Source organism: Lampris incognitus, chromosome 20 (genome assembly GCF_029633865.1).
Source record: "Lampris incognitus isolate fLamInc1 chromosome 20, fLamInc1.hap2, whole genome shotgun sequence".
NCBI classification, from domain to species: domain Eukaryota; kingdom Metazoa; phylum Chordata; class Actinopteri; order Lampriformes; family Lampridae; genus Lampris; species Lampris incognitus.
In genome coordinates this window covers 253803-274567 of record NC_079230.1, presented here as the reverse complement: position 1 = coordinate 274567, position 20765 = coordinate 253803, and the positions used below count along the sequence as shown (strand labels likewise).

General features: G+C 42.6%; 1 protein-coding gene across 3 annotated transcripts in view; it reads left to right on the top strand.

Moving 5' to 3' along the window:
- The window catches only part of eif4e2rs1 (eukaryotic translation initiation factor 4E family member 2 related sequence 1), a 93208-nt gene extending 81809 nt beyond the window's left edge, over positions 1–11399 (top strand). For all 3 annotated transcript variants that reach the window (XM_056300387.1, XM_056300386.1, XM_056300385.1), the window contains one exon: positions 10994–11399. In XM_056300387.1, coding sequence (XP_056156362.1) covers positions 10994–11033 — 40 coding nt within the window. In that variant the 3' untranslated portion in view covers positions 11034–11399. The remainder of the gene's footprint in view (positions 1–10993) is intronic.
- Positions 11400–20765: the final 9366 nt, after the last annotated feature.

Below are 20765 nucleotides of genomic sequence, written 5' to 3'. Positions count from 1 at the left end.
CTTCTGGATCATTTGCAGAGGTTTGAAAGTGCATGCAGGGAGACCTGCCAGTAAGGAGGTGCAGTATTCAATGCGTGATATAACAAGAGCCTGTACCAGGAGTTGTGTTGCATGCTCAGACAGGTAGGGTCTAGTTTTCCTGTTGTTGTACAGGGAAAATCAGCATGACTGAGCAATCGAGGCCATGTGAATCTTAAAGGTTAGTTGGTCATCAATCATGACACCCAGGTTTCGGGCAGACTGGGGGCATGGGTTGGGTTGATCCGAGCTGGATATTAATCTGTTGTGATACATGAGCTGTCCTTTTTTTCCTTGCAATCACGAGGACTTGCTCTTTCTGTTGAAAATGCAAAAAACACACGTAATGGGTCTGGGTGTCTCTCCCTCTGCGGGTTTAGCTCTCAGGGATCTGTGTGCTCTGTCCAGCTTGGGTGGGTTGGTAAATGAGCCATCCTGTGGTAGATAGACAAAAAAATTCGACATAAAGGCGGCAGCTGCTCACCCCTTGCATTCCTCTGCCAGACCAATGACATGTAAATTGTTTGGACAAGATCTTTTTTCAAGGTCTTCCGTCTTCGCCACTAATTCCTTGTTGTGACTCTGAAGCTTGTCCACATGCTTCTCTAAGCGTTCCAGTCTGTCCCTGTGATCTGACAGGCAAACTTCCATTTCGGTAATGCGACGCTCATAGGCTTCAAGCTTTTTGCGCATCTCATCCAGTGAAAGATTTGTAGGTGAGAGTGAAGCTCGAATGTCGGCCCTGATAGCTGCCCGGATTTTCTCCAGTTCAGATTTTAGCACAGATATAGAAAGCATGTCCTCGTCTGACTTCCCCGCCATTGGTGTTCTGTCATCTGCATTAGCTAGCTTGATGGATCGTCACTTTTTGCAGCATTGTTTTTTGCTTGCTCGACATTGGTGAATGAACTAATTATCTTAAATCAATGCAGTTGAACAAGTTTACAATTTTGTTACATGTAGAATCTGCATGTAGAAATACATGCAATAATGCTCCGAGCCTGTCTCCATGCATCTGCCCTAGTCTGTCGCCATACCAGAAGTCTACTCTTTCTTCCTGAGCTTGTCCCTCATATCACATGAATGGCATGCTACCTGCCTATTTGGACAGGCGTAGTGGTGCCTCACTTTAAATGTGAAAACCTTACAGCAAGTTCTGCCACTGGTGAGGCGGAATTCAGTATATCAAACTGGTCTCTTCAAGCATGATAACTTGCCAATACATGTAGACCACTTCATTGTCGGTCACCTACGGCATATTGAACGCAAGATGAAGCTGACCTCTGCACCTGTGAAGATTTCAGCACACAATGAAAAAAAGATCTTAAAGGTGGAGGAGTCCACATCAGCTCATGGGAAGCAGCGTCAGGAGGTTCTTGCAATGTCAGAAGATGAACATACAATGACAGGAGAGAGCAATCTACCAAGGGATGAATTTGTTGAAAACTGGAGAGGCCTTGTTCTTCTACCAAAAAAGAGGCACTCTTCCTACCTTAATCCTCCTGAGTGGTTGCATGTAGATCCTAACTTGAAAAGAAAACAAACCAATGTTTGTCTTCTAAGAAATGGCAACTACATCACCAAACAGCCTGTTAATGTCGACAAAACCCTTCTTTGTGTAAACAATACTTGTGCCTTTGATTCCTTTTTCCAATGTCTCTGTTGTGCATTCTGTGACAGTCAGGAGTTCTGCAATCATGTCAACAAAAAAGAGAAAATGATTGACATGTTTCACGTGGTGAAAACCATTGTCACAAAGGGAGCGCAATGTGATGTTTATGAAATACTGTCTGATACATGTGAGTCTGTACAGCTGGAATCGGGTGTTTATCAAATGAATGCAGAATGTACCATAGCTACATCATCACTACAACTATGTATGAAGCAAGCTGCTAGTGTGACAGGTAAGAGTCAGTGCTCCTCCACACACTGTTGCTGAAGCACAAGAACTTCAAGGGAAATCCCTCTGCTCCCTGTCAATGTTAACATTTTACCAGCAGGAGGAATGGGTCAGCTACAAGCTTCACTGGAAGATGGACTACTACTCAATCCATCCACATGTTTGAGGCCATTGAAGTTACCTGATGAGGGTCCATATAGCTTGAAATGTGACCCTTCATCATTGAAATTGCTATGCCATGGCTCAGTCGCACACAGCCAGGGGTGCTGCCGGGTATTTTGCACCCCTATAAAAATATGACTGAGCGCCCTTTATTTATTTAATTAATCACATACTTATTTTATTATTTTCCTGACTTCTTTAAACATTAAACCCCTTCCTCTACCTTCATCCCATGCTACCAGCTTGCCCAACAATCCCCTCATCAACAGCTTCTCCAATAAGGGACCCATCTTCTTAGTTTGACAAATTTACATATAAAATGCTCTTAACAAAAAGGAATGTGATACCACCATAGCCCAGATTGAACCTGTGGGCTCTTTGCTGTGGATCTCTCCTTCCTGTGGATCACGAATCAGAGAGGTCTTCGACAAGATCTGGCCATATGCCATTGGGTAATCGGGTGGGATAAGGGGAAAAACTAGAAATAAATTATATTTTTTTTTAAATTGAGCACTGTTTGTGGTGTCCCCACTAGTCTGGCACCCTTAGAATCTTCATAACATTATACCCACTCATGGCGCCACTGCACACAGCTACACTACTAGACAATTACTGTGCTTAGAAACAGGTGCGGACACTAATTATCCACTGTCTGAATTTCCTGTCAACTTCAACTACACGAAGAATAATTCACACTACGAGGATTGTTGCATTCATATCAGGGCCATCGAGGGATGCCTTTGGTCACTATTTGGCGTACTACAGAAGAACCTTCTTGGTCACTACGTGGCCTACTGCAGAAGATCCTTCTTGTTGACTATGTGGCCTACTGCAGAAGATCCTTCTTGGTCACTATGTGGCCTACTGCAGAAGATCCTCCTTGTTCTGGGAGAAATATGATGACCTTTCCTTTCAGGTCACAGCACCCTCTGAAAAAAACAAAAATAGAACCCATGCTGTGTTCTTCACAAAGGAAGGTTAAAAGCCCTCGTCATAATTTGACTTACTCAACAGGAAACTTCAAACAGGCTATATTCTCTTCCTGATGAACATGTTGAATGGCCCGGAAACAAGGACATTGCATATTTTTTGTGAAGCCATTTGTTGGGGTACGTTTTTGCAGCTATTTTTCAACATGGATTTTTTTAAAAAAAATTTTTTTACTGCTGTGCTGTGGGTTTACCACATCACTAACCCTCAGTCTTCTGTTTCTCTGAGGAAATGTTATATTTGCTGTTATTGCTTAAAATAAACATGACGTGAAAAAAACAATATCCCGTTTCAATTGATTATTTAATAATTCAAGTGGATTAGTGGTCAGCCAAAACAAAAAACTAAGTATTTCTTCAGCGAGCACATCTATTTGCGCAAACGGGCACAATCTGAGCACAATCCGAGCACAACCAAACAAGACCAGTTTTGAACGATTTGGACGATAATGGGGTGCAGGGTGACGTCACAGCCTAAAAAATATAATGCTTAATATCTCAAAAAACATTACTGCACAAACAGTAGTTTTTGCGGCTCAAATCAGCACAAACGCTGCACAGGGGAATGATAATATTTTCAGTTATGTTCTGATTACTTGGGGGGCCAACTTCACTGAGGTCCTACATATGTTCAATCATGTTCTGATTACATGGGGGACCAACTTCACTGAGGTCCTACATTTATATGGCAAACAGTTCAAATGCAGATTTTTAGAAAAAATGCTAATCTTTCATTTTCTTGGTTTTAATCCTTACGGAATATCTAGTCTTTTTTTTTGGTAACCAGTATTATTTAATCATCATTAGATCATCATGGTAACCAGTATTAATTAATCATCATTAGAGCATCATCATTAGATCATCATGGTAACCAGTATTATTTAATCATCATTAGATCATCATGGTAACCAGTATTATTTAATCATCATTAGATCATCATGGTAACCAGTATTATTTAATCATCATTAGATCATCATGGTAACCAGTATTATTTAATCATCATTACATCATCATTGTAACCAATATTATTTAATCATCATTAGATAATCATTGTAACCAGTATTATTTAATCATCATTAGATCATCATTGTAACCAGTATTAGTTAATCATCATTACATCATCATTGTAACCAGTATTGTTTAATCATCATTAGATCATCATTGTAACCAGTATTATTTAATCATCATTAGATCATCATGGTAACCAGTATTATTTAGTCGTCATTAGATCATCATGGTAACCAGTATTATTTAATCATCATTAGATCATCATTGTAACCAGTATTATTTAATCATCATTAGATCATCATGGTAACCAGTATTATTTAGTCGTCATTAGATCATCATGGTAACCAGTATTATTTAATCATCATTAGATCATCATGGTAGTCAGTATTATTTAATCATCATTAGATCATCATCATTACATCATCATGGTAACCAGTATTATTTAATCATCATTAGATCATCATTGTAACCAGTATTATTTAATCATCATTAGATCATAATTGTAACCAGTATTATTTAATCATCATTAGATCATTATTGTAACCAGTATTATTTAATCATCATTAGATCATCATGGTAACCAGTATTATTTAATCATCATTAGATCATCATGGTAATCAGTATTATTTAATCATCATTAGATCATCATCATTAGATCATCATGGTAACCAGTATTATTTAATCATCATTAGATCATCATTGTAACCAGTATTATTTAATCATCATTAGATCATCATTGTAACCAGTATTATTTAATCATCATTAGAGCATCATTGTAACCAGTATTATTTAATCATCATTAGATCATCATTGTAACCAGTATTATTTAATCATCATTAGAGCATCATTGTAACCAGTATTATTTAATCATCATTAGATCATCATTGTAACCAGTATTATTTAATCATCATTAGATCATCATTGTAACCAGTATTAATTAATCATCATTAGAGCATCATTGTAACCAGTATTATTTAATCATCATTAGATCATCATTGTAACCAGTATTATTTAATCATCATTAGAGCATCATTGTAAACAGTATTATTTAATCATCATTAGATCATCATTGTAACCAGTATTATTTAATCATCATTAGAGCATCATCATTAGATCATCATGGTAACCAGTATTATTTAATCATCATTAGATCATCATTGTAACCAGTATTATTTAATCATCATTAGATCATCATTGTAACCAGTATTATTTAATCATCATTAGAGCATCATCATTAGATCATCATGGTAACCAGTATTATATAATCATCATTAGATCATCATTGTAACCAGTATTATTTAATCATCATTAGATCATCATTGTAACCAGTATTATTTAATCATCATTAGAGCATCATTGTAACCAGTATTATTTAATCATCATTAGATCATCATTGTAACCAGTATTATTTAATCATCATTAGAGCATCATCATTAGATCATCTTGGTAACCAGTATTATATAATCATCATTAGATCATCATTGTAACCAGTATTATTTAATCATCATTAGATCATCATTGTAACCAGTATTATTTAATCATCATTAGAGCATCATTGTAACCAGTATTGTTTAATCATCATTAGATCATCATGGTAACCTACTACTACTACTTTCGGCTCCTGCCGTTAGGGGTCGCCACAGCGGATCATCTGTTTCCATGTCTTCCTGTCTTCTGCGTCTTCCTCTGTCACACCAGCCACCTGCATGTCCTCCCTCACCACATCCATACACCTCCTCTTTGGTCTTCCTCTTTTCCTCTTCTCCTGGCAGCTCCATACTCAGCATCCTTTTCCCAATATAGCCAGCATCTCTCCTCCACACATGTCCAAACCATCTCAATCTTGCCTCTATTGCTTTGTCTCCAAACCGTCCAACATGAGCGGTCCCTCTAATATAATCATTCCTAATCCTGTCCTTCTTCGTCACTCCCAGTGAAAATCTTAGCATCTTCAACTCTATCACCTCCAGCTCCGCCTCCTGTCTTTTCATCAGTGTCACTGTCTCCAAACCATATAACATAGCTGGTCTCACAACCATCTTGTAAATCTTCCCTTTAACTCTTGTTGGTACCCTTCTGTTGCAAATCACTCCTGACACTCTTTTCCACCCACTCCACCCTGCCTGCACTCACTTCTTCACCTCTCTACTGCACTCCCCGTTACTTTGGACAGTTGACCCTAAGTATTTAAACTCATATGTCTTCGTCACCTCCACTCCTTGCATCCTGACCATTCCACTGTCCTCCCTCTCATTCATGCATAGGTATTCCATCTTGCTCCTACTGACATTCATTCCTCTTCTCTCCAGTGCATACCTCCACCTCTCCAGGCTCTCCTCAATCTGCACCCTACTCTTGCTACAGATCACAATGTCATCCACGGACATCATCGACATGGAGACTCCTGCCTGATCTTGTCCGTCAACCTGTCCATCACCATTGCAAACAAGAAAGGGCTCAGAGTCAATCCTTGATGTAATCCCACCTCCACCTTGAACCCATCCGTCATTCCAACCGCACACCTCACCATTGTCACACTTCCCTCATACATATCCTGCATCACTCCTACATACTTCTCTGCAACTCCCGACTTCCTCATACAATACCACACCTCCTCTCTCGGCACCCTGTCATATGCTTTCTCTAAATCTACAAAGACACAATGCAACTCTTTCTGGCCTTCTCTATACTTCTCCATCAACATTCTCAAAGCAAACATCACATCTGTGGTGCTTTTTCCTGGCATGAAACCATACTGCTGCTCACTAATCGTCACCTCTCCTTTTAACCTAGCTTCTATTGCTCTTTCCCAAATCTTCGTGCTGTGGCTGATCAATTTTATACCGCTGTAGTTGCTACAGTTCTGCACATCGCCCCTGTTCTTGAAATCAGTACCGGTATGCTTCTTTTCCACTCCTCAGGCATCCTCTCACTTCCCAAGATTGTGTTAAACAATCTAGTTAAAAACCCCACTGCCATCTCTCCTAAACATCTCCATGCCTCCACAGGTATGTCATCAGGACCAACTGCCTTTACACTCTTCATCCTCTTCATAGCTGCCCTCACTTCTGCCTTGCTAATCCGCTGAACTTCCTGATTCACTATCCCTACATCATCCAACCTTCTCTCTCTCTCATTTTCTTCATTCATCAGCCCCTCAAAGTATTCCTTCCACCTTCTCAGCACATTCTCCTCCCTTGTCAGCACATTTCCATCTCTATCCTTGATCGCCCTAACTTGCTGCACATCCTTTGCAGCTCGGTCCCTCTGTCTAGCCAATCGGTACAAGTCTTTTCTCCTTCCTTAGTGTCTAACCTGTCATACAACTCACCATACGCCTTTTCCTTTGCCTTTGCCACCTCTCTCTTTGTTTTATGCTGCATCTCCTTGTACGCCTGTCTACTTTCTTCATCTCTCTGACTATCCCACTTCTTCTTTGCCAACCTCTTCCTCTGTATACTTTGCTGTACTTCCTCATTCCACCACCAAGTGTCCTTGTCTTCCTTCATCTGTCCTGATGACACCCCAAGTACCTTCCTAGCTGTCTCCCTCACTATTTCTGCAGTGGTTGCCCAGCCATCCGGCAACTCTTCACTACCACCCAGTGCCTGACTTAAGTCCTGCCTGAACTCCACACAACAGCCTTCCTTCTTCAACTTCCACCATTTGATCTTCGGCTGTGTCTTCACTCGCTTCCTCTTCTTGTTCTCCAAAGTCATCATACAGACCACCATCCGATGCTGCCTAGCTACATTCTCCCCTGTCACCACTTTGCAGTCTCCAATCCCTTTTAGATCGCGCATTCTACATAAGATATAGTCCACCTGTGTGCACTTTCCTCCACTCTTGTACGTCACCCTGTGTTCCTCCCTCTTCTTGAAATATGTATTCACCATAGCCATTTCCTTCCTTTTCGCAAAATCGACCACCATCTGTCCTTCCACTTTTCTGTTCTTGACTCTATACCTTCCCATCACCTCCTCATCACCTCTGTTCCCTTCACCAACATGTCCATTGAAGTCCGCTCCAATCACCACTCTCTCCTCCTTGGGTACTCTCTCTACCACATCATCCAGCTCACTCCAGAATTCTTCTTTCTCGTCCATCTCACACCCAACTTGCGGGGCATATGTGCTGATAACATTCAGCAATACACCTTCAATTTCCAGCTTCATACTCATCACTCTGTCTGACACTCTCTTCACCTCCAGCACGCTATTGACATACTCTTCCTTCAGAATTACCCCTACCTCATTTCTCCTCCCATTCGCACCATGGTAGAAGAGTTTGAACCCACCTCCGATACTCCTGGCCTTACTCCCCTTCCACCTGGTCTCTTGCACACACAGTATGCCTATCTTTCTTCATGTCAGCCAGCTCTCTCCCTTTACCAGTCATAGTGCCAACATTCAAAGTTCCAACTCTCACCTCCACATGCCTACCCTTCTTCCTCTCTAGCTGCCTCTGGACATGCCTTCCCCCTTTCCTTCTCCTTTGCCCAACAGTAGCATAGTTTCCACCGGCACCCTGCTGGTTAACAGTACCGGTGGCGGTCGTTGGTAACCCGGGCCTCGACCGATCCGGTATGGAAATCTTATTTATGATCCGCATATTTGATTTGGCAAAGATTTTATTCAAAGATTTAGTATTATTTAATCATCATTAGATCATCATGGTAACCGGTATTATTGAATCATCATTAGATCATCATGGTAACCAGTATTATTTAATCATCATTCGATCATCATGGTAACCAGTATTATTTAATCATTAGCACCATCATGGTAACAAGAATTATTTAATCATCATTAGATCATCATGGTAACCAGTATTATTTAATCATCATTAGATCATCATGGTAACAAGAATTATTTAATCATCATTAGATCATCATGGTAACAAGAATTATTTAATCATCATTAGATCATCATGGTAGCCAGTATTATTTAATAATCATCATCATCATCATCATGGTAACCGGTATTATTTAATCATCATCATCATCACGGTAACCAGTATTATTTAATCATCATTAGATCATCATGGTAGCCAGTATTATTTAATCATCATCATCTTCATGGTAACCAGTATTATTTAATCATCATTAGATCATCACGGTAATCAGTATTATTTAATCATCATCATCATCATGGTAACCAGTATTATTTAATCATCATTAGATCATCATGGTAACCAGTATTATTTAATCATCATCATCATGGTAACCAGTATTATTTAATCATCATCATCATGGTAACCGGTATTATTTAATCATCATTAGATCATCATGGTAACCAGTATTATTTAATCATCATCATCATGGTAACCAGTATTATTTAATCATCATCATCATGGTAACCAGTATTATTTAATCATCATCATCATGGTAACCGGTATTATTTAATCATCATTAGATCATCATGGTAATCAGTATTATTTAATCATCATTAGATCATCATGGTAATCAGTATTATTTAATCATCATCATCATCATGGTAACCAGTATTATTTAGTCATCATTAGATCGTCATGGTAATCAGTATTATTTAATCATCATCATCATGGTAACCAGTATTATTTAATCATCATCATCATCATGGTAACCAGTATTATTTAATCATCATCATCATGGTAACCGGTATTATTTAATCATCATCATCATGGTCACTGGTATTATTTAATCGTCATCATCATCATCATCATCATGGTAACCAGTATTATTTAATCATCATCATCATCATGGTAACCAGTATTATTTAATCATCATCATCATGGTAACTGGTATTATTTAATCATCATCATCATCATCATGGTAACTGGTATTATTTAATCATCATCATCATCATGGTAACTGGTATTATTTAATCATCATCATCGTCATCATGGTATTATTTCCTCCTCACTTTGCCTCTCCCTTTAGCCAACTCGTCCCTATTAATCCAATCCGATGCTGAGTACCCCAGTTTTCATATAGGACTCACGTGCTGCAGACGGCATGTAACCCAAGTCATCTGACTTGACATGGTGTTTCTGCAGCGGTGTGCAGCGCCCCCCAGAGTTTAAGCAACGTCCAGGAGACAGAGTCAAAACAATCAAAATGGTTAAACAAAGCAGAGGTCAGGACTCTGACGCATTGGTACATTAACAAACTGAACAAGACTGAGAAGCAAAGGGTGTCCGGGTGGAGTGTTGGTCTGTTCCGTTAACGACCAACACGGGGATCGCTGGTCCGAATCCCCGAGTTACCTCCAGCTTGGTCGGGCGTCCCTACAGACACAATTGGCCGTGTCTGTGGGTGGGAAGCCGGATGTGGGTATGTGTCCTGGTCGCTGCAGTAGCGCCTCCACTGGTCAGTCGGGGCGCCTGGGGGGAATAGCGTGATCCTCCCACGCGCTACGTCCCCCTGGTGAAACACCTCACTGTCAGGTGAAAAGAAGCGGCTGGTGACTCCACATGTATGGGAGGAGGCATGTGGTAGTCTGCAGCCCTCCCCGGATCAGCAGAGGGGGTGGAGCAGCGACCGGAACGGCTCGGAAGAATGAGGTAATTGGCCAAGTACAATTGGGGGAAAAAAAAGAGGGAAAAAATCCGGGAAAAAAAACCCCAAAAGATTGAGAAGCAAGAATGACCAACATGCCACTCGTCTGTGGATGTCAGAGGGACAACAGACATGAAACTCATCCACAGTCCCAGTTCTGTTGCGTTTAATAAAAATCTCTGTCTTGCCATTTTACGTTAGCACTGGTTTTGCTCTTAGATGCTTGTTTAGATGCACTGATGTCCCCTGATGACTAGTAGTTCTCCTGATCTCCGACGTTACATGATGCTCTTATTGTAAGTCGCTTTGGATAAAAGTGTCGGCTAAATGACTGTAATGTCATGTCATGTCATGTAATGTAATGTGTGTGTGTTGCAGGGATAACTCAAGCTTCAGGAACACAAAGATCACCCTGTGACGAGGAGATGCTGCTGTCCAGTCAAAAGAGACATTTCCTTCAACATTCAGATGCTGATCACCTGGCTTGTCATTGGCCAGTCGGTAGCTCAGATGATTCCTATGGGACCAGTCTGGAGACAGAGAGTGAAGTGTGTGTGTGTGTGTGTGTGTGTGTGTGTGTGTGTGTGTGTGTGTGTGTGTGTGTGTGTGTGTGAGAAAGACCAAGTGCAGATGTGTATGGTGATTGTGTGTGGAGCATTTACAGTATGCTTGTGTATATATAGTGTCACATCTCTTCTTGATACAAATGAACTCGATGTGTCTGTCCTGTGTGTGTGTGCGCGCGCGTTTGATTCCTGATGTGTTGAATAAACTGACTGAAGTGACCTGAGCTCTGTTTCAGTTACTCTTAGCACACACACACACAGACACACACGTCACATGACCATGACAGCAGTTACTCTCCTCCTCCCATCTTCTACACGAGCTGGTTTATGGGTGCATTAGCTCAGAGTTCTTGAATGAAATCTAAATGTATGTCATTATCCTTTCTTTTATAAAAAAAAAAAAGGTTGAACGGTCTGAAACCATAAACCATCTGCAGCTCCGAGGCTGACTCTCATGGAGAGCCATCTACAGCTCCGAGGCTGACTGTCCTGGAGAACCATCTGCAGCTCCGAGGCTGACTGTCCTGGAGAACCATCTGCAGCTCCGAGGCTGACTGTCCTGGAGAACCATCTGCAGCTCCGAGGCTGACTGTCCTGGAGAACCATCTGCAGCTCCGGGGCTGACTGTCCTGGAGAACCATCTGCAGTTCCGGGGCTGACTGTCCTGGAGAACCATCTGCAGCTCCGAGGCTGACTGTCCTGGAGAACCATCTGCAGCTCCGGGGCTGACTGTCCTGGAGAACCATCTGCAGTTCCGGGGCTGACTGTCCTGGAGAACCATCTGCAGTTCCGGGGCTGACTGTCCTGGAGAACCATCTGCAGCTCCGAGGCTGACTGTCCTGGAGAACCATCTGCAGCTCCGAGGCTGACTGTCCTGGAGAACCATCTGCAGCTCCGAGGCTGACTGTCCTGGAGAACCATCTGCAGCTCCGGGGCTGACTGTCCTGGAGAACCATCTGCAGTTCCGGGGCTGACTGTCCTGGAGAACCATCTGCAGCTCCGAGGCTGACTGTCCTGGAGAACCATCTGCAGCTCCGGGGCTGACTGTCCTGGAGAACCATCTGCAGTTCCGGGGCTGACTGTCCTGGAGAACCATCTGCAGTTCCGGGGCTGACTGTCCTGGAGAACCATCTGCAGCTCCGAGGCTGACTGTCCTGGAGAACCATCTGCAGTTCCGAGGCTGACTGTCCTGGAGAACCATCTGCAGCTCCGAGGCTGACTGTCCTGGAGAACCATCTGCAGCTCCGAGGCTGACTGTCCTGGAGAACCATCTGCAGCTCCGAGGCTGACTGTCCTGGAGAACCATCTGCAGCTCCGGGGCTGACTGTCCTGGAGAACCATCTGCAGTTCCGGGGCTGACTGTCCTGGAGAACCATCTGCAGCTCCGAGGCTGACTGTCCTGGAGAACCATCTGCAGCTCCGGGGCTGACTGTCCTGGAGAACCATCTACAGCTCCGAGGCTGACTGTCCTGGAGAACCATCTGCAGTTCCGGGGCTGACTGTCCTTGAGAAGCGTTTCCAGTTAGCTGGGTAGCGACAAAGAGAAGCCATTTCTAGATACCGCTGGTCAGATGTGTATAATTGATATATAATTTACAGTTTGAGACAGATTGTGTCACAAATCAGAGAGCTGAAGAGAAGCAGTGTGATGTGCTGAATTTGTATTCTGTACATCTCTTCTTCTGTATATTTAAATAAAATGCTTTTTTACTCGTCACGTCAACGGTACATAGAATTTACATGTCCAGTGTGCAAAATCAGTGCACGAATAAAGTTTGAGTCTTGGAGGCACTAGTGGACAGCAGACGGCTCTGTGCTGTCCCATTTTCTTTCCTCTTTGCTGCACCAACATAAGCTGCAGATAAAACGAGCTTCCCTCATGCTTGGTTTAAAGACACGGCTGCAGAGGAGCACGACTTAATCCTTGTTGTCTTTAGAAGGACACACGAAGACTCCAGACGTAGACAACTTTGTTTTCCTCACATGAAGATCGTTAAGTCCAAGAACAGATCCACCATTCCCTCCCGACAGACTGACCAAGCTGAAATCCGAAGCACCGCCCCACTGCGCAAGTCTCAGCAAGGTAGGAACAAATGTGTTTCCATGGGAACTATGCGTTCATCTGTGGAGCTGATGCGTTGGCTCGGTTCATCTAGTCAGATGAAGTCAGTTGTATTTGTATAGCCTGTTATCACAAACTACAAATGTGCCTCAGGGGCTTTACAGCAACACAACATGCTGTCCTTAGACCCTCACATGGGATAAGGAACAACTCCCTAAAAACCTTTTAATAGGGAGAAACAACAGGAAGAAGCCTCAGGGAGCAACAACAGGAAGAAACCTCAGGGAGAGCAGCAGAGGAGGATCTCCCAAGACGCACAACGTGACTTGATGTGTTTACACAATTTAAAAAATACAACATTGAAAGAGGATAAACACAATTCTAATGGAATTATAAAATATATGAAGAATATGACGAGGAGGACGCCAAGCAGTGTCCAGACACCACCGGAACAGCCCAGGACCTGAGCCACGTGACCACCATCACCATGTAGACCTGACAGAAGGACAGACTACACGTGCACACAGGGGAGACTCACGTCACACCATTCACACACACGAGAGAAGAGACAAGAAAGGACATTTGTCCCACATCGTAGTGAGAGAGGGATATAACATTGAAACAGGATAACAAATTTATTTGGATTTATAAGATATATGAAAAAGGCTCCAGCATCCCCGCGACACTGACAGCAGGATAAGCGGTTCGGATAATGGATGGATATTAAAACAATTTATGAGGGGGATGCCAAGCAGTGTCTGTAATGCCCATGAGGGTTGTAATGAAACATGTTTAGTGATGTTTCTGGTGTTGGTTTTTGATGTTTATTCTGGTCACAAGAGGGCGCTCTAGGGGGCGCTCTAAGCTAAGTGTTAAGCCCGGAAGTAGGAGAGTAAGGGAGGTGCGTTAGTAGTCATGGATAGCAGGTACTCTAGCAGATGTACCGTTGTCGTTATGCAGAAGTATCACTAAAGATTCTAAAACGCAGTTCCCTGATATTTGAGTAGTTATTTCAAAACTTTACCGTGTCCAGGTGGCAGCCAACGTCCCCATTGTCTAGCCCAATTGGGCTAGATAAATAACATTGACTTGAACCATGAAGACCTGGAAAGAGGAAAGACAACAAAAAGAAGACATTCAGTGAGGGAAGAGAACAGTTTGCAATAGCCAATCTGCTCATATATTTTCGGAACGTGTGTGTGTGGTGTTAGTGTAGATAGCGGGACTGAAAACTAAAGCACTTATGATCCTAATTCTTTTTGGAGGTGGTAGGTATTGTCTCAGAGAGTAAGGGAAAAATCCCAGACAATTAAAATCATGCATAATTATGCATAAATATACAAAATATGCATTTTTCTAAAAATGGCTAAAACCCACTTTTCTCGGCATTTCAGATGATTCTGAGCATCTTTGATTTTTTCACCTGTATAAAACAAATTTCTGGGACTTAGAAATGTTTTGGCATCACTGGTCAACACAATTTTTCTTGCATGGGGTTTTTCAACGGATTCTAGCTAACTTTTGGTTGCTGGATCCAAATCTGGCATTAGTTTTTGCCTATCACATCAGGTTTTTGAACTATGAAAAATCATTATTTTGGAGAAAACAGCAATTTTACACTCGAAGTTAAAAAAACACTGTTGCATTAGAAGATCGATAGATGCAAAAATGACTACAATGAATAAATAAACACTCAGCTAGCATGAAATTACTTAGGAAATGAGTAGGGGTCATTTTTATCCCCACCAAGATTGCCAGACTAGATGGTCAACTTTTGTAAAATCCTGAATAAGGAGCATACACATAGCACAAAACCTTGATGTGATAGAGCAAATCTGAGCTCAGATTTGGGTTCAGCAGCCCAAAATTAGCCAAAAACAGTTTCCAAAGTCCATGCAAGAAAAAAAACTATATTTTTGTAGACCAGTGTTATGCAAAATATGCATTTTTGCAAAAATGCGCTTATGATCCTAATTTTTTTTGGAGGTGGTAGGTATTGTTCCAGAGAGGACCAGAAAAATAGCAGAAAATTAAAATAATTATAATAATTATGCAAAATATGCATTTTCCAATAATAGCTAAAAACCACTTTCCTCGGCATTTCAGATGATTCTGAGCATTTGGGGGGAGGGAGTTGGAGCGGGGGGGGTTAGGGGCAGGGGGAAGGCGGTTAGCTGGCAGGATGCAGAGGAGGGAGATTTAGACGGGTGGATAAGCGGGGTTCTTCTATATTTTCGTAATGTGTGTGTGTGGTGTTAGTGTGTGTGTGTGTGTGTTAGGTAGTTAGTGTAGATAGCGGGAACGAAAACTAAAGCATTTATGATCCTAATTCTTTTTGGAGGTCGTAGGTATTGTTCCAGAGAGTACGGGAAAAATCCCAGAAAATTAAAATCATGCATAATTATGCATACATATGCAAAATATGCATTTTCTAAAAATGGCTAAAAACCACTTTTCTCAGCATTTCAGGTGATTCTGAGCATTTGGGGGGAGGGAGTTGGAGTGGGGGAGGGTTTAGGCGCAGGGGGAAGGCGGTTAGCTGGCAGGATGCAGAGGAGGGAGATTTAGACGGGTGGATAACCAAATCGCTACATTGTAGCAGGGTTCTTCTAGTACTATATAATCTCGTCAGCAGAACAGTGGTTGTTAAATTCATTGAGACAGAAACCGACCCGCCATGCAGTACAGGTTGTGAAGCACTCAAAGACAACTAATCGTAGGTTAAGACAAAGAGATGAGTTTTAAGTTTGGATTTAAGGGACTCAACAGACTCTGATTGTCTGATGGCAGCAGACAGGTGATAGATACTAGATAGACAGACAGATAGATAGATAGATAGATAGATAGATAGATAGATATATAGATAGATAGATAGATAGATAGATAGATAGATAGATAGATAGATAGATAGATAGATAGATAGATAGATAGATAGATAGATAGATAGATAGATAGATTGATAGATAATTCATTATCCACATGACCAAGGCCGGTGGAATTTGTTTTTGGTACACTTTAAACTCTACAGCACAATACATACATGAACAACAATAGACACTCCACATATCACAAACAATACAGTTACACAACAGCAGAAACAAACACATCACGCACAACAATTAGGTGAATGTTGGTGTTTATGCCAATGGTGTGTGAGGAGGGGACTATAGGGAGGAATTCAGAGTCCTGATAGCTTGGGGGGGGGGGACTGTGAATTGTTTAGTCTTAGTGGACAGTCACCTGTAGCGCCTCCCTGAGGGAAGAAGCTAGAAGAGGTGATGAGCAGGATGTGAGGGGGTCGGAAATTATCTTTGCTTGCTTTACAGTCCGGTGAGTATGTAGAGATTCAACTGAGGGGAGTGGGTTGTCTATAATTTTGGATGCCTTGTTGACACTCCGCTGCAGTTTTTTCCGTGTTTGACTGTCAGTGCCGCCGTACCATACTGTAATATTGTAATAATGTACTACTGTAATAGAAGATGTTATGATGGACTGGGTAATGGCTGAGTAGAACAGAACGACCAGTTGATGTTTGATCCGATATTTTTTAAGCTGCCTAAGAAAGTAAAGTCGTTGTTGGGCTTTTGCAATGATGTGTTCTGTGTTTGTTTTCCGCTTCAGATTATTGCTGATGGATGTTCCAAGGAATTTAAAAGAGTCGGTGGTGGTGACGGGGCCTCCGTTCGTTTGTATGGGTGTTTTATGATTCGGCATGCATCGGAAGTCAATAATGAGTTCTTGGGTTTCGGCTGTATTAAACAGAAGGTTGTTGTTTGCACACCAAGTGGCAGCTTGGCGTACTGCAGGGCGGCACTGGTTTCATCATTGTTGGAGATGAGGCCTACAATGGTATTTTCACAGAGCTATCCATGGATGTAAAATAGGTGGTGTAAAGTGAGAAGAGCCAGGGGGAGAGAACTCAGCCCTGAGGAGCACCTGTACTGAGGGGAAGAGGGTGTGAGGTTAGGTTATTAACCTTAACCCTCTGTGGCCTGTTCCACAGGAAGCTCCGAATCCAGTGGCGTATGGCTGGGTCAATGTTCATATCCAAGAGAATGGTAAAGAGTTTGAGTGGGTTGATGGAGTTGAAGGTGGAACTAAAGTCTATAAACAGGAGGCGTGCGTAGGTGTTTGGTGATTCCAGGTGTTGCAGGATATGGTGGAGGGCTATGCTAATTGCATCCTCAACAGACCGGTTGGTTTGATGGGCAAATTGATATGGGTCCATCACTGGGGAGTTCCAAGATTTCAAGTGTGACAGAATGATGCGCTCAAATGCTTTCATGGCCACAGATGTTAGGGCAACTAGTCTGAAGTCATTGAGGCAGGTGATCTTTGAGAACTTTGGCACAGGAATGATGGTAGAGAGTTTGAACCACAATGGGACTGTACATTGACTTGAGAGAGGTGTTAAATATGGTGGAAACTACTGGGAGCAATTGTGCTGCACTGTGGCTCAACAAAGCAGGACTGATGCTGTCTGGCCCTGCTGCTTTTCTAATGTTCAGCTTCTTGAATGTAACTCATCTTCCTGGATGCAGAAGGGTGGCATTAAAGTTGGAGTAGGGGGGTGGCTGGTGGAATAGGTTTTTCAAACCTTGCATAACACTTGTTTAATTTATCTGGGAGGTTATGGTCATTATCTGGAGGGGAGCAGGGGCGTTTTTGTAATGTCATTTCCTTGAGATTTTTCCATATTGCTCTGGAGTTACTGGAAGAGAATTGTTCGAGTTTTGTTGCATCGCTGGAGCAACTGGACTTGGTATATATATGTGAAGACGTTTCGCCTCTCATCCAAGAGGCTTCATCACTTCGCGCCTTTCTGACTAGACCAAGCTAGTCTGACTGGCTGGTGATGAAACTCATATATTTATTCTCCTTGGAGTCGTTATCCGAGCTATTGATGTCCATGGCTCTTTGTGTTCCGATGTTTTGTCACGCCCATCGTTATCAGAGCTATTGATGTGCATGGCTCTTTGTGATCCGATGTTAAGCAGCGACGGTCGTTGGGGTTGTTAGTTTCGACTTCGTTAGTGCTCCATTCAGTGGTCATGAGTCGTTGGAGCCGTTAGTGACCGATTGTTGTTCTTGGAGGCTAAGCTTCTTGAGTCTCCTGGGTAGAGAGGGAAGGACGGCATTGTAAGTGGGAGATAGGTGGTGTCGCAGACCTCATCCTCTGTTGAGGGATGGTTTTTCCAGTTTCACATAGATCGCTTCCTTCACCCCTCTTTCAAACCATCTATCTTCCCTGTCCAAAATGTGTATGTTGCTGTCCTCGGAGTGTGTCTTTTCCTTTAGGTGTAGATAGACTGCTGAGTCTTGTCCTGAGGAGTGTGGCCTTCTGTGTTGAGCCATCCGTTTGTGTAGTGGTTGTTTGGTTTCTCCTATGTAGGTCAGTGCAATCCTCATTGCATTGTACAGCATACACCAGACTGCTTTTCCGGGTGTGTGGTACACGGTCTTTGGGATGAACCAGTCTTTGTCGGAGTGTGTTGCTGGGTTTGAAGTATACCGGGATGCGGTGTTTGTTAAAAATTCTCCTGAGTTTCTCTGAGACCCCAGAAACATACGGGATGACTATGTTATTCCTTCTGTTCCTTTTCTCCTCATCGCTCACCCGGTTGGTCCTTTTGGAACGTGTTGCAGTTTTCACAAAGGTCCAACTGGGGTAGCCACAGGTTTTTAAAGCTCAGGTGTTTGTGTTCTTCCCGTTGGGTCTGAGTGCTGCTGGGCACATTGTCAGCTCTGTGTTGCAGAGTTCTGATGACGCTCAGTTTGTGTTCCAGAGGGTGGTGTGAGTCGAAAAGTAGATATTGGTCTGTGTGTGTAGGTTTCCTGTAAACCCCAATGTGGAGGCTCCTGTCGTCCCCAATGTGGACGTCACAGTCCAAGAAGGGCAAACTGTTGTTGTTGTTGTTGACCTTTGTTGACTTACAGCGCCACTGGGTATTTGTCTCATGCACAATCAGCGCTGGTGTAACAACTCAGCAGTCCTTCATCGCTACTGCTCTTATGATCTTGAATTCATCGGTTTGAAATACAGATCATATTACCTTCCAAGAGAAGAAGAATTACACCTCCTACACAAAGAAAAGAACTGGACATACAAAAACGCCCATCTGCCTGCACCGACCTGCCCATCTTTCAGCGCAGGTTGAAAACTCACCTACCCTGTTACTTGTTCTAGCACTTATTGTATTCACTCATTAAAAAAAATATCTTTCTTGCACTTTTACTTTAGCACTGGTTTTGCTCTTAGATGCTCATTTAGATGCACTTATGACTTCTGATGACTAGTAGTTCTCCCGATCTCCTACGTTAAATGCACTTATTGTGAGTCGCTTTGGATAAAAGCGTCAGCTAAATGATTGTAATGTAATGTAAGTGTCACGTATCAGGAAAGAACCCAAAAGCAGACGGGACAACCAGGTAAGGGAAGAAATCAAGTCTTTATTGAAGTGACCGATCTCAGGGGTAGAGCAGGAGTTGGCTCAGTGGCAGGTAGACTGGCAGGCAGAAGTCCATGAATGGCGGCGTTCCAGCGAAGACTGGTCCACAGTGGAGGCGTTTTAGGGTGATGGCGATTGCTTTGATGTCAAGGGAGAGAGGCGATTGCTTTGATGGCCAGCTGGTGTACCGGGGTGAAAGGGGGGGGGTCAGCAGGTGTCAAGGGCGATTGCTTTGATGTCAAGGGAGAGAGGCTGTGACAGTAAGTGGGTATAATGTTATGAAGATTCTAAGGGCGCCAGACTAGAGGGGGCGCAACAACGGTGCTCAAAAAATATTGAAAAGAAAAATAAATAACTTTTAAAAAATCAGTCATTCTTCACAAGTGTTATTAAAATGACACAATGATTTAAAACGTACATTGAAATGGTTTGTTTGTAAAAAAAAAAATCCAGTTGGCAGCATCTATTTTGAACTCCGACCGTTCCTCCCCCTAAATGGTTTAGTCCACGTCTCAGTTTTCCGCTAGCAGTTGTTGGGAATCACCTTCGTGTTCCTCATCCCCGAGTCCGTTGATGTGAAGAAAACAGCCACCACGTCTTAGGAGATTAAAATGATTTTATTGAGTACAGATCTGGAGACACACTGCCAATCCGTCGTGTGTGTCTGACTTTCTTTGTGTGTGAGCTTCTTTATATGCTAAACCTCCCTTGTTCATTCATCACACATGACCTTGATTTTCCTGTCCACTATGTTTGGTCAATGCTCCCTTTCATGGTTGAGCTTTAGGGAGTGCTCATCCTGTCTGGACCTGTAACTCTTATCGGGGGCCCTCCTTGCACCAGACACGGTATCTCTCCCAAGGCCCCAGGGGAGGGGAACCCACATTCAGTGCGAGGCATGCAATATATTTCATCTACATGAATGTGTCTTTCTTCACCCTCTGTTCTGGTTGCATACATTGGTTACAGAGTAATACAAATACACTCGGGTTATATTTAATATCACTTAACACAGTTGAGTTCGTCATCATCATTCAGTTCGATCCGCCTGCTGTCTGCAAGCTGTCGTTGTG